General features: G+C 46.1%; 1 protein-coding gene across 2 annotated transcripts in view; it reads left to right on the top strand.

Moving 5' to 3' along the window:
• Window positions 1-12039, top strand: part of NOTCH2 (notch receptor 2) — a 176553-nt gene extending 164514 nt beyond the window's left edge. Inside the window, exons 27-35 of one of the 2 annotated variants that reach the window (XM_032627818.1) lie at window positions 347-388; window positions 841-983; window positions 1186-1396; window positions 1844-1940; window positions 3414-3582; window positions 4180-4481; window positions 5273-5420; window positions 6410-6507; window positions 7440-12039. In XM_032627818.1, the coding sequence (XP_032483709.1) occupies window positions 347-388; window positions 841-983; window positions 1186-1396; window positions 1844-1940; window positions 3414-3582; window positions 4180-4481; window positions 5273-5420; window positions 6410-6507; window positions 7440-8828 (2599 nt within the window). In that variant the 3' untranslated portion in view covers window positions 8829-12039. The remainder of the gene's footprint in view (window positions 1-346; window positions 389-840; window positions 984-1185; window positions 1397-1843; window positions 1941-3413; window positions 3583-4179; window positions 4482-5272; window positions 5421-6409; window positions 6508-7439) is intronic. The other variant, XM_032627827.1, reaches the window with a different exon arrangement.
• Window positions 12040-12298: the final 259 nt, after the last annotated feature.

Below are 12298 nucleotides of genomic sequence, written 5' to 3'. Positions count from 1 at the left end.
TTAATTTCTGAACTTCTTAAAGCTTAATTTTATCAAGCTGAGCACTTTGGTACACAGAAGTCGTAACTGCACCTATAAAAATGAAAGGTCAGAAAAAGAACAGCCAAACCAAGTAACACAAGCCCATGATCCCAGTATTTACCGTTAGTGCTAAAGGTTTGCCTTGATTGGGGGATCCTGAAAAATGGGCTGGAGCAAGTGGGGGGCAGGATGTCAGGATGGCCTCCTCAAGTGCTAGAATCTCTAACCGTTTGCCAGAGTTACCTTAAATCCCTCTAGTAATGACTCCTCTTTGTATTAATCCTGGCCTTCTCTTCAAGGCCCTTCATTTATGTCTCTTTGACAGTGGTGACGTTCTGCAGATGTTCTGTCATTCACACACCACATGGTTAGTATATCTCACAGTGTTCAATTCAATAGCTAGCTGAAGTACAGATGCAGAGACAAAGGAGAGTAAGGAACAAAAACAAGGGGCAGGGGTGTATTTTTAGAGTGGCTCTATGTACCTTTGAGTACGTTGGAACGGGTAGGAGAAGCCCACCAAAGACAGCTTCACCCCATTTTCTCACTTTGTCTTATGTTGCCTAAGTCGGAACGCTTAGACCCAGCCAGACCAAGGATAGCGAGACATCTCCCAAGTGAGAATGAATGTTTAGGATCTAGATGGACAGCGTCTTAATTTCCGAGATCTTTCTGGAGGCAGCATCCAGAGGTGGAGAGCCTGAGGCTGAGGGTGAGGAAGAAGGCTCGTGTCAGCCTCTCCAACTCAGATTCCTGGACTGACACCCTTCCGTTTTCTCCCCATTTCCCTTCTACCTCTTTCCCCTCGGCTTCCCACAGCTCTCAGGTATTCCTGGAAATTGACAACCGCCAGTGTGTCCAAGACTCAGACCAGTGCTTCAAGAATACGGATGCGGCAGCAGCTCTTCTGGCGTCTCACGCCATCCAGGGGACCCTGTCGTACCCTCTTGTGTCTGTTGTCAGTGAGTAGCACTGGAATTAAGGGGAAAGTATGGGGAGAAAGGTGTCACTTGCGGGCAGAAAGAACAAGGCATGGTTTACAATGTGCGGCTCTCTATCTCTCAGGGCTGGTGAGGTCAGAGTTGTTCTCTGAAGGAATGTAGGGGGAATACTGAGAGGTGGATGTTTTATTCATCACTTTTCCCTGTCTCTCTGCACTTTCAGGTGAATCCCTGACCCCAAAACGCACCCAGCTTATCTATCTACTTGCTGTTGCTGTTGTTATTGTCTTGTTTATTATCCTGCTGGGGGTGATCATGGCAAAACGAAAGCGTAAGCATGGCTCCCTCTGGCTGCCTGAAGGCTTCACCCTTCGCCGTGACTCCAGCAATCACAAACGTCGTGAGCCAGTGGGACAGGATGCTGTGGGGCTGAAGTAAGGGAGTCTGCCAACAAGCTACCCTTCACAGTAATAATGAGCATGGATAAGAGGAAAATCAGATCTTGTTGAATCATGATTTTATATTCTGAGCTCTGGCCATGCTGTGTTATTACGCTTGACCATGATTCTCGATGCCTACTGAGTGACTATAAAATAAGTGTCTGGATGCTTCAGTTCTGTACATATAATCACAGTGGTCCTCAGCTTCTGTGATGAGGCAGGCACACTTTTGTTGTCAGCTCTTGATTAGTGGGAAAGGAAAGGATATTTCCTCAGGCAATGGGAGGTAATATTGCCCATTTTTTCCTGGGCCAAAGGCCCTGAAAGTCTGACTATAGCCATGAGAGTGTGTGATGGTAGAAAAAGTATTGAAAACTTCTTTGTTCGTTTATGATATAACATCTGCCCTTATTTTACACCTTCATAATTCCGTCACATCAGAAATCTCTCAGTGCAAGTCTCAGAGGCTAACCTAATTGGTTCTGGAACAAGTGAACATTGGGTCAACGATGAAGGGCCCCAGCCAAAGAAAGCCAAGGTAAGCTAGCCATGGTAGAACCACCATTGTTATCCATTAGCTGCTCACATTTCATATTTCTGTCCTTTGGTATCTAGAGTGTCATGAATGGGAGGAAAGGGTGATATTCTTTACATGTTGGCCAGGCAGAGGCTATCCTACGTTGTCTGAAAAAGCAGGAATCTTTAGGTCACTGATGGCCTTGGGTTACCTGTGTAAGTTTTTCAAAAAGAACTCTTTAACAATAATAAAACAAACATGCTTCCTTCCTCAAGTGTCATGCTGATGGTACTTGAATAAGGACTGCTGTGTGTAAATAGCAATTTCCTTCATGGCTAGATCTCTCCCTTATCCTCTCTGGGTACTTCTCCTTCTGGAAGGGAAGGTGGAACTAATCAGTGGAAGAGAGCCAATGACCACTGAGTTCGGAGGCTTCAAAGCTTGAGCCCTGGAAACTAAAGCCGTATAGAAGTAAGAGGTAAACATTGGGCTGAGTCTGACCTGAAAAAGGAGACCATTCACCCATAGATATACATGGCTGGGATATGCATGTATCCAAGGATAGTCTAAATCAGCTTGAGGAGACAAATGCTTGAGGAGTACAGGCATGAAGTACACCATGATGGTTAAGAACATTGCTTTAGCTATAGTCAGAACTGGATTCAAGTCCAAAACTCTGGCACATTACTTAACCTCTTTGTATTTAATTACCTTAATCCATAAGATAGGGAAAATAGTAATAATTCTTTCCTCTATGAGTTGTTGTGTGGATTAAATACAGCAATACGTGTAAATTGCCTTCCCTATTTTCTGTCACATACTAAATACTTCATAAAGGGCAGCTGGTTTTAAAATTATAATAATAATATTCAATAAATACTTCCTGAAGCCTTGCTCTGTGCTGGGCACTGGGTTAAATACAGGGTACAAGCAGACAACCTTGAGCAAGGCTTGTTCCCTGTTGTGAGGAACCTTTCAGGTAGCAGTAGAAAGTGCCATGTAGTGCCATGTAAATACTTAACACGTGCTCAGTTAAGGAGAGTGAGCAGAGGGTGCTCTGTAGGACCGACAAGAGGAATTAGAGTCTACTTTCTACTTAAAGGGTAGACAGGAGTTAGTCAGACAAAGAATTGGGAGAGACCATGGCAGGCTGAAGGAACAACATAGGCAAAAGCCCAGAAGCGGGAAAATGGTGCTTTGGGGATCTGTAGATGGCATGTTAGGTAGGTAATATAGGTGACGTAGTAAGGCTGAAGCCTAGAGTGTGGGATTGGGGAGGTTAGGGGAGTGGTACAGATGATGCAGGAGAGGTAAACAGGAACCACATCATGAGAGCAGTGGGAAGCCAATGTGGATAATCATCTGGAAGATTCGATAGGAGGACAGAGAATACTGGGTGGGAGATTAGAAGTGATGGGAGACTCTGGACTAGCTCCTTGTCTGCAGCTCCTGGCGTGGGCCAGATTGTTAGGGAGAGTTGTCTTCTCCTTTCAGGCTGAAGATGAGGCTTTACTCTCAGAAGAAGATGATCCCATCGACCGACGGCCGTGGACACAGCAGCACCTTGAAGCTGCAGATATCCGTAGGACACCATCGTTGGCTCTCACTCCTCCGCAGGCAGAGCAGGAGGTGGATGTGCTGGATGTGAACGTCCGCGGCCCAGGTCAGCACCTGCAAGCCTCCCCTTTCTCGTTGCGCATGCCTGCCCTGGCTTCCACCTTATCCCTGTGTTTGTCCCACTTGGTGATACGCTCCCTTCTGACTTCACAGATTGGAAATCAGCTTGAGGAAATGAATGTTTAAGGAACACAGGCTTGCAGAAATTATGAATTTATATGAGAAAAGAGGGAAGGATTTCTCATTGCTTCACATACAGCATGCTCGACAGCAAACAGGCTGATTATTTGGGATAGATTTTAGTAGGACAAAAAAATAATATTCCAAAGCAGAGGGATAGAGAGTTTGTTTAGTTCGTACCTTAGTGCACATAGTTTATTAATACTGGATATTTTTAAAAGTTGTCCAATTTAGAATAACATAGCACTTAGGAACTTGAACAGGAAAGCTTATTTAACGTAGAGAATAGCTGCTCTTTACAGAAAGGATGTTATCCAGGAAAAGTCAATTGCCAATTACCACAAGAATCACAGAGTTTTTTCACAAAAGAATAATTTCCTTCACATTGAACAACAATAGGGTTAATTGAACATTAATGTCCTTCCCCTCCTCGAATACTTTCTGGAATTTTCCCTTCCTCTAGATGGGTGCACCCCACTGATGCTGGCTTCTCTTCGAGGAGGCAGCTCAGATATGAGTGATGAAGATGAAGATGCAGAGGACTCTTCCGCCAACATCATCACAGACTTGGTCTACCAGGGTGCCAGCCTCCAAGCCCAGACAGACCGGACTGGTGAGATGGCCCTGCATCTTGCAGCCCGCTACTCGAGGGCTGACGCTGCCAAGCGCCTCCTGGATGCAGGTGCCGATGCCAATGCCCAGGACAACATGGGCCGCTGCCCTCTCCATGCCGCCGTGGCAGCCGATGCCCAAGGTGTCTTCCAGGTAAAGAACATGTAAAGAGTTGGTTCCTTATGGATCTAGTATATTTTCCCTTTATTAAGGCACTTAATATCCCATTGCATTTGTTCGATGACTCTTTGAGAGAATAAGGCAGATGATGGAGTCCTGCTTGCTGGAAAGGAAAAGGAAAAGAAGGAAAAGGGAGGCAGGCAAACAGACTTGACCATTTACGGCCAGGAAACAATAGAGCCAACAGCAGATAACACCAGTCTTCTGATTGTTAATCACTGCTTAGCGTGGCAGAATGCCTCCCATATGAAAAGCTCAGATGGGAGTGATACCTGTTATGAAGCCTCTGACTAGTGTCAGCTTCTCCCTCTAGATATATCTGACCATATGGGCTTCCAGCTGCTCCTTGGCGGGCTTCTTGACATGAGTTCATAATGTATACCTGATGCCCTATTATTCTACCCTGATGAGGAAATTGGAGGCATGCTGTATCATCTTAACCTATACACCATAACTGAGGTTGTGGTATTTTCCCACATCCCTCTTTTTGCTTTAGAAAGTAGAAGTACATTAGTTTACATAGCCATTGTAAAGCTTGAGCACCTACTTGTATTTTCGTTCATCCGTTTACTTCTTCATTCATGCATTCAACAAATATTTACTGACTGACCATGGTAGAACCGTGGGCACAAAGATAACAGGACATTCCCTGTACTCCAGGGACTTACAGTGTAGCCTCAGCTCTGATGCTGTTATTTCTTATCTTAGCTTCATTATTTTTTGTATCCAGGTGACTCTCTTTTCTGTGCTTTCTCGTGTTCTAGATACTGATCCGCAACCGAGTAACTGATCTAGATGCCAGGATGAATGATGGCACGACACCCCTGATCCTGGCTGCCCGCCTAGCTGTGGAGGGAATGGTGGCGGAGTTGATCAACTGCCAAGCCGATGTGAATGCAGTGGACGACCACGGTAGGGATGAGAAGCAGGGATTCAGATTCCCACCTGCAAAGCAAGCCTCTGAGGAAGATGGTTGCACGATCCTTAATGAGCTGTCCCAAATCCGAATCCACTGAAGATTCATTCAGTCACTCATTCTTCCTTTTACCATATTGAGTTCAGAGATCTGAGACAGTGGGAGGTCCGTAGATGAAGCTGGGAAGGGATTTTTGGTGAGGGTTCTCAGATCTCAAAGCAGGTCTATGGAAGGTTACCCTGTGTACGTTCCCAGGCATACCACTCTTGGTATGAGGATGTGAGAGCCAACTTCATTGTGGAGGTGAGGGTTGTGAGATATTCTAACTATGCATTCTGGCATGTAATAAATCAGTAGGTTATTGCCTTCAGTGTGCGACAGGGTAGATTCTGCCATGTGAGGGATGTGGTACCATAGACAGATGATCCTTTTACTCAGAGGTCTTCTGGAGGCAAGGCAGCCTGTACTGAAGTATTTCTAGAATAGGGGAAAATTAATATAATACTTGGGTTTTTCCTATGGGCCCCCAGAGAGAACTGGCTTCCTACTGCCGTCTGAGAAGTTCAAGGTTTCCTTGTACAAATCCTGATGCTTCCCGATAGTAGGAGTAGGACGTGTCCTTCTGCTCTGTCTGCTTATAAAAATGTTTTGTTTGTTCTGTTTTGTTTTTAATTTTAATTTTGGCTGCGTTGGGTCTTTGTTGCTGCACGCGGGCTTTCTCTAGTTGCAGCGAGCGGGTGTGCGGGCTTCTCATTGCGGTGGCTTCTCTTATTGCGGAGCACGGGCTCTAGACGTGCGGGCTTCAGTAGTTGTGGCTCGCGAGCTCTAGAGCGCAGCCTCAGTTGTTGTGGCGCACGGACTTAGTTGCTCTGCAGCGTGTGGGATCTTCCCAGACCAGGGCTTGAACCCGTGTCTCCCGCGTTGGCAGGCAGATTCTTAACCACTGCACCACCAGGGAAGCCCTAAAAATGTTTTTTTCCTGCAGGAAAATCTGCTCTTCACTGGGCAGCTGCTGTGAATAATGTGGAGGCGACCCTTTTGCTGTTGAAAAATGGGGCCAACCGAGACATGCAGGACAACAAGGTACAGTCTGGGCTCTGAGCTGGAGGGCAGGCACAGCAGTGCCTCAGATTATAAGGCCTTCGCTTTTCTCCTGTAGCTCCTCTTGTGATAAGGATAGACAAAGATGGAAGCAGATTGGAACTTGGTCCAGAGAGCTGGAGTGCTTGTATTGGGCTTAACCAGGGAAGTGTCAGGATTGACCCTCTGCCTACTCAGTACTCAGTCTGCATCAGGCTCTCCTGTCAGTAACTTTGGTGTAGCCCTTTCTGCCTTTCTCTTCTTTGACATGTCCCTTTCTCCTGGTCTTCATTCTGTTCACACTCACTTCCTTTTCACTTGTTTGTTCTTATTTGTTTTCTTGATACTTTTTTCCCCCCTGTTCTTGGGCACCATGATGCTTTCCTGTTTGCTTTTCTTCCTCTGAGTTTTATGTCATGTTTCCCCTCTCTTGCTCACCTTATCTTCTCTCATTCATTTCCTCTTTTCCCTTCTGTTAGTTCTTTCTCTTGGATGTTTTGTCTCTTCTTTCTTTTACTTTCCCTTATTTTTCCCAGTTCTATAAATGCTTTAGGTTCTTCCCCTCATACCTTTCTTATTTCTACCTGTTATTCCTTTTAGAACCCTATTTTGATAAGCTCAGTGCTCTTCTAAGTGAATTTCTGGCTTGGGGACATGCTTTATCTCACACGTTCCCCACTAAGGAGATGTAGCACTCAATGGGGCAAAATTGGTTCTTGGGGAGGGGTCAAATAGTCTTAACTTTCTTTATGTATAAAGTCCAGATATCCATTCAGTGCGTAGGTAGTTATACACTTTATCTGCGATATTAAAATTTCATGCGGGGAGGAAGTTAGGAAAAAATGTCTAAAGGGATGAGAACAAACAGATTGAGAAACACTGCTGTATTCTCAAGAGTGTTATTAAAATGTGCTCTGTGTGGGCCTTTTCCGTAGGAAGAGACCCCTCTGTTTCTCGCTGCCCGGGAGGGGAGCTATGAAGCAGCCAAGATCCTGTTAGACCATTTTGCCAATCGGGACATCACAGACCACATGGATCGTCTTCCCCGGGACGTGGCCCGGGACCGCATGCACCATGACATTGTACGCCTGCTGGATGAGTACAATGTGACCCCGAGCCCTCCAGGCACCGTGCTGACTTCTGCTCTCTCACCTGTCATCTGTGGACCCAACAGATCTTTTCTCAGTCTGAAGCACACCCCGACGGGCAAGAAGTCCAGACGGCCCAATGCCAAGAGTGTTGTGCCCTGTAGCCTCCCTAACCTTGCCAAGGAGGCCAAGGATGCCAAGGGGAGTAGGAGGAAGAAGTCTCTGAGTGACAAGGGCCAGTTGTCTGAGAGCTCAGTGACTCTGTCCCCCGTTGATTCCCTAGAATCTCCTCACACGTATGTTTCTGATACCACATCCTCTCCGATGATTACATCCCCCGGAATCTTACAGGCCTCACCCAACCCTGTGTTGGCCACTGCTGCCCCCCCTGCCCCAGTCCATGCACAGCATGCACTGTCTTTCTCTAACCTTCATGAGATGCAGCCCTTGGCTCACGGGGCCAACACTGTGCTTCCCTCAGTGAGCCAGCTGCTGTCACACCACCACATTGTCCCCCCAGGCAGTGGCAGTGCGGGGAGCTTGGGTAGGCTACATCCAGTCACTGTCCCAGCGGACTGGATGAACCGTGTGGAGGTGAGTGAGACCCAGTACAACGAGATGTTTAGTATGGTCCTGGCTCCAGCTGAGGGCACTCACCCTGGCATAACTCCCCAGAGCAGGCCGCCTGAAGGGAAGCATTTACCTGCCCCTCGAGAGCCCTTGCCCCCCATCGTGACTTTCCAGCTAATCCCCAAAGGCAGCATTGCCCAACCAGCCGGGGCTGCCCAGCCTCCATCCAGCTGCCCTCCAGCTGTTGCAGGCACCCTGCCCACCATGTATCAGATTCCAGAAATGGCTCGTTTGCCCAGTATGGCTTTTCCCACTGCCATGATGCCCCAGCAGGAAGGGCAGGTTGCTCAGACCATTCTCCCAGCCTACCATCCCTTTCCAGCCTCTGTGGGCAAGTATCCCACACCCCCTTCACAGCATAGCTATGCTTCCTCCAATGCTGCTGAGAGAACGCCCAGTCACAGTGGTCACCTCCAGGGTGAGCATCCCTACCTGACACCATCCCCAGAGTCTCCTGACCAGTGGTCAAGTTCATCCCCCCACTCTGCTTCTGACTGGTCAGATGTGACCACCAGCCCCACTCCTGGGGGTGCTGGAGGAGGTCAGCGGGGACCTGGGGCACACATGTCTGAGCCACCACGCAGCAACATGCAGGTCTATGCATGAAACACTCTGCCTCCAGCGTAGGGACAGAACTCCTATCGTAAATGCTGCTGAGGAGCAAATGAAGGTCGTCCGGGAGAGAAATGAAGAAATCTCTGGAACCAGCTTCCGGAGGCAGGGGAGAGGAGATGCTCTTATCTTGTAGATGATGCAAAGGAAGCAATTTTATTAGCTTCACTGTGTATCTGCAGGGTTTTGGGAGCCGGGAAAGGACAAGGCTCCTTGTAATCTCTTGCCCATCAAGCCCAGGAATTGCAAGATGAATACAAGACTTGGGACCGTGTTTCCTCTCTTCAGTGTGGGCAGCAAGATTGATGCCTGTTGTAGACATTCTTGCAGCTTGGACTGTATTTTCAGCCTTGGGGGCTATTGCTATATCCATGAGAAGATTCTATGGTAGAGTCCTATTGGGAATTGTGCCCTGGAATTCTGCCGGAGTTGACCCATCTTCTATTCTCATCCTTGGAAAGTCTTTCGACTTCACTTGGTGCTGTAATTGTTGCACCTCTCTGTGGCTGGAACCCCACCTGCATGTTATAGGGCAGGATCTTTGTGCTTTTAATCATTCCTGCTCTGGAAAGCACCTGCAGCCTTCTTTTCCCAGTGTCCCTAGGAGTCTCACGGGGTTTACTTTTATGGTTCTCAGCAGAAAACTTTCAAGTATGTTTCTTTAGAAAATGGACGTAGTGCATTCTCCTACATAATATCATTCCTAAAATAAGAAGGGGAGCAAAATATTTTTCTTTGAACCCATTTAGGGGACCAGGACCCCCTTCAAGAGGCTGCCCCTGAATTCTCTTGCCTGCATACAGGATTCCTACAAACCTTACCAGGAAGAAGAGTAAGAATCTGTTGTTTTTTCCATTTGTGGGCCTAGTAAGTGTGAAGGTTTATCCTTGGCAGTGTAGGTAATATGAGCCCTTCAAAGACCCAAACAGACAAAGGTTTGGAATGTTGGAATGACCAAGAGATAAGGTAACTCATGCAAGGAGTGGTTACCCACTGACCCGTCCCTGCCAAGCATTCCATTGACTGCCAGTGTGAAACACATTTGTTCCCTGATATTAGAACGCTCGGCCTGCTTCACTCACACATCCAGCAGATGAAGATCATCTTAGCTGTTGAGCCTTCCCCTCCACATATCTCCAAGAAGAAAATGTGTCAAACGATATTCCCTCGCTGTTTAGAAGTGAAATTTCCTCCGCTCAAGGGCCCCCTGTGACAGTCGTCTTTCGCTAGTCAGATGGCTGTAGTCTCTACTTCCTGACACTCCTTCTGATCCCGGGCCCCTGCACCCAGCTTCCCTCCATACTGTGGGGTCTGATTACTGGTGCACCCAGTAGGTTCTCACTGAACACGTGGGTTTTCTGTGTTCGAGTGTGGGAAATAGAATGTTGGCTTACAAGAAGGTTGGAAGGGGAGGAACTGTGAGGTAGCCTTTGCTATTTTTTGCTACCATTTCTTTTCCTTTCAAGCAATCATGAGATTCTCTGTTAGGGAACTAGTGTGGACACTTATCAGGGACCTTTTCCTTTCATAGAGTCACCTTCTAGATGATAATGGACAATTACAGACTCACCGTCTTGTCCTCCTCCTGTTCAGATTGTGATTGTATCTCACCTGAGTCTGCTTCCTGTATTTGTGGCGTTGGCAACTTTTCTGACCCTCTGTCAAGGATGAAGCATTCTAGCCAACACTAGAAAGAGGAGAAAAATACTTTTCTTCCTCTTCTCCCTGAGTCAGCTAACAACTGGTCCTGTCTCCACACTGTTACTTCCGCCCGGTGCTATGATGTCATGACACATGGAAAATTAGTTCTTCTGGGGACGTTCTGTAGATATTAATAGGTGGTCTGCCTACTCCGTGTTGGTTTCGATAGTTTTCATTCCTGCCTTGTCTGGGAGTATTCATCAGTTCTTCCCATTTACCTGATTTATCTGTCTGTGACTTCGTATGGAAACCCTGTGTGTCTGTTCGCGTGGAATTGTACAAAGGATTTTGCCAGTCCTGCCCCAGTTCATTGAATTAAAAAAAATTTTTGTTTTTCCCTGATATAAGCAGATTGTTTGTTCATTTGTATTTTATTCTCTCACGTGGCAACTCTACCAGCCCCTTTCATAGCATGTAGTATTTTATCATTCTAAATGGTGACTCTTTATCCTTGGACCCATTTGTTGATTCACAGGTGGGGAGAACCTATCTACATGGATCACTGTGGACCCCACACATCTGCACTTCTCCGTCATCCCGTTCCAGCCCCTCTTCCTCAGAGTGTCAGCCTCTGATCCAATAGCTTGATCCCTTGTAGCCTCCTCCATCTGCAGGCACACTGTAGGCCTAACTTGCTTGTTCCTCTTTGGGTTTTGGGGAAATGAACGTGAAAGCTGCCATTACAGACAACAGGCTTCAGTGATGAGGAGGAAGACACTGCCTTTCCAAAATTTATCAGTTGCTTAGATTGTGAGAACACTTGAGTTGTATAGTACCTAGTAAAAGAGAAGGTAAGATGGAGAATCACTTTCTCACATGGGTGCTGAATTGGAGACTAAGTTCGTATGGGATACAACTTTTATGCCAGGTATAGGTCACCCTCTGTGCCCCGCACATTCTTGTTTTATCTTTATGAATTCTTCCTTTGATTACTCTTCTGTCTGCCTTTGGGGATATGTTTTTTATTTGTTTGTTTCTTTTGTGTTAAGTAAGTGTCATTTTCTGACCTACATATTGGTAAGGGAGGAAGAGATTTGAGGGAAAGAAAGACTGAGAACTAAAGATTTTATGTAAGCAGTCAGCTATGATGCACAAGTCCATTATATCATCTTATTAAATTTGCTAGTTCATAATTCTTGCATAAAAAAGAACCAAAGGTGTAATGTTCTGTTGGCAGGTGGTTTTGGGATTTTGGCCTTAACTAATATACTGAATGTATAATGACTGTTTGAGAGGACAAGTTTATATGCCCTGAGGCTCCCATTCATAACTGCTTGGTACTGTGGCTTCTTCCTTGTGTACATTTCTCATAAAAGTGATACGATATCTGTTTGTATGAGAAACCCATAACCAGTAAAATGACTGCATATTCCTGACTATACATAGTAAGGAAAATGCACAATTTGTTTTTAATTTTCAAAGTTTCATTCTAAAAGTAGTTAAGACAAAATTTATATGGAAGCATTTTTATCACAAAATAAAAAACGTTACATGTCAAGCTCAATGGGCACTGCAGTTTTTATTTTCCATTCTTGCATCGCTGGTCTTGCAATGATTTACCTTATGATGTCATAATTGCTGAGAGAGAAGACATTTTCTTTTCATTCTGAATCCCACGGAGCCTAGCACTAGTCTTTTTTTCTTTCACCAGGCAGAGAATAAATAAGTGCTTTTGAGGAGAAAGCTTCTGCCAGATAGGAAACATCACAAGATTGAGTTACTTCTCTGTGCACTGACTGGTGACAAATGGACAATGTCTCAGG

This window comes from Phocoena sinus, chromosome 1 (assembly GCF_008692025.1).
Source record: "Phocoena sinus isolate mPhoSin1 chromosome 1, mPhoSin1.pri, whole genome shotgun sequence".
Classification (NCBI taxonomy): domain Eukaryota; kingdom Metazoa; phylum Chordata; class Mammalia; order Artiodactyla; family Phocoenidae; genus Phocoena; species Phocoena sinus.
The sequence above is the reverse complement of the archived record's forward strand: the minus strand, read 5'-3'. Positions and strand labels throughout refer to the sequence as shown.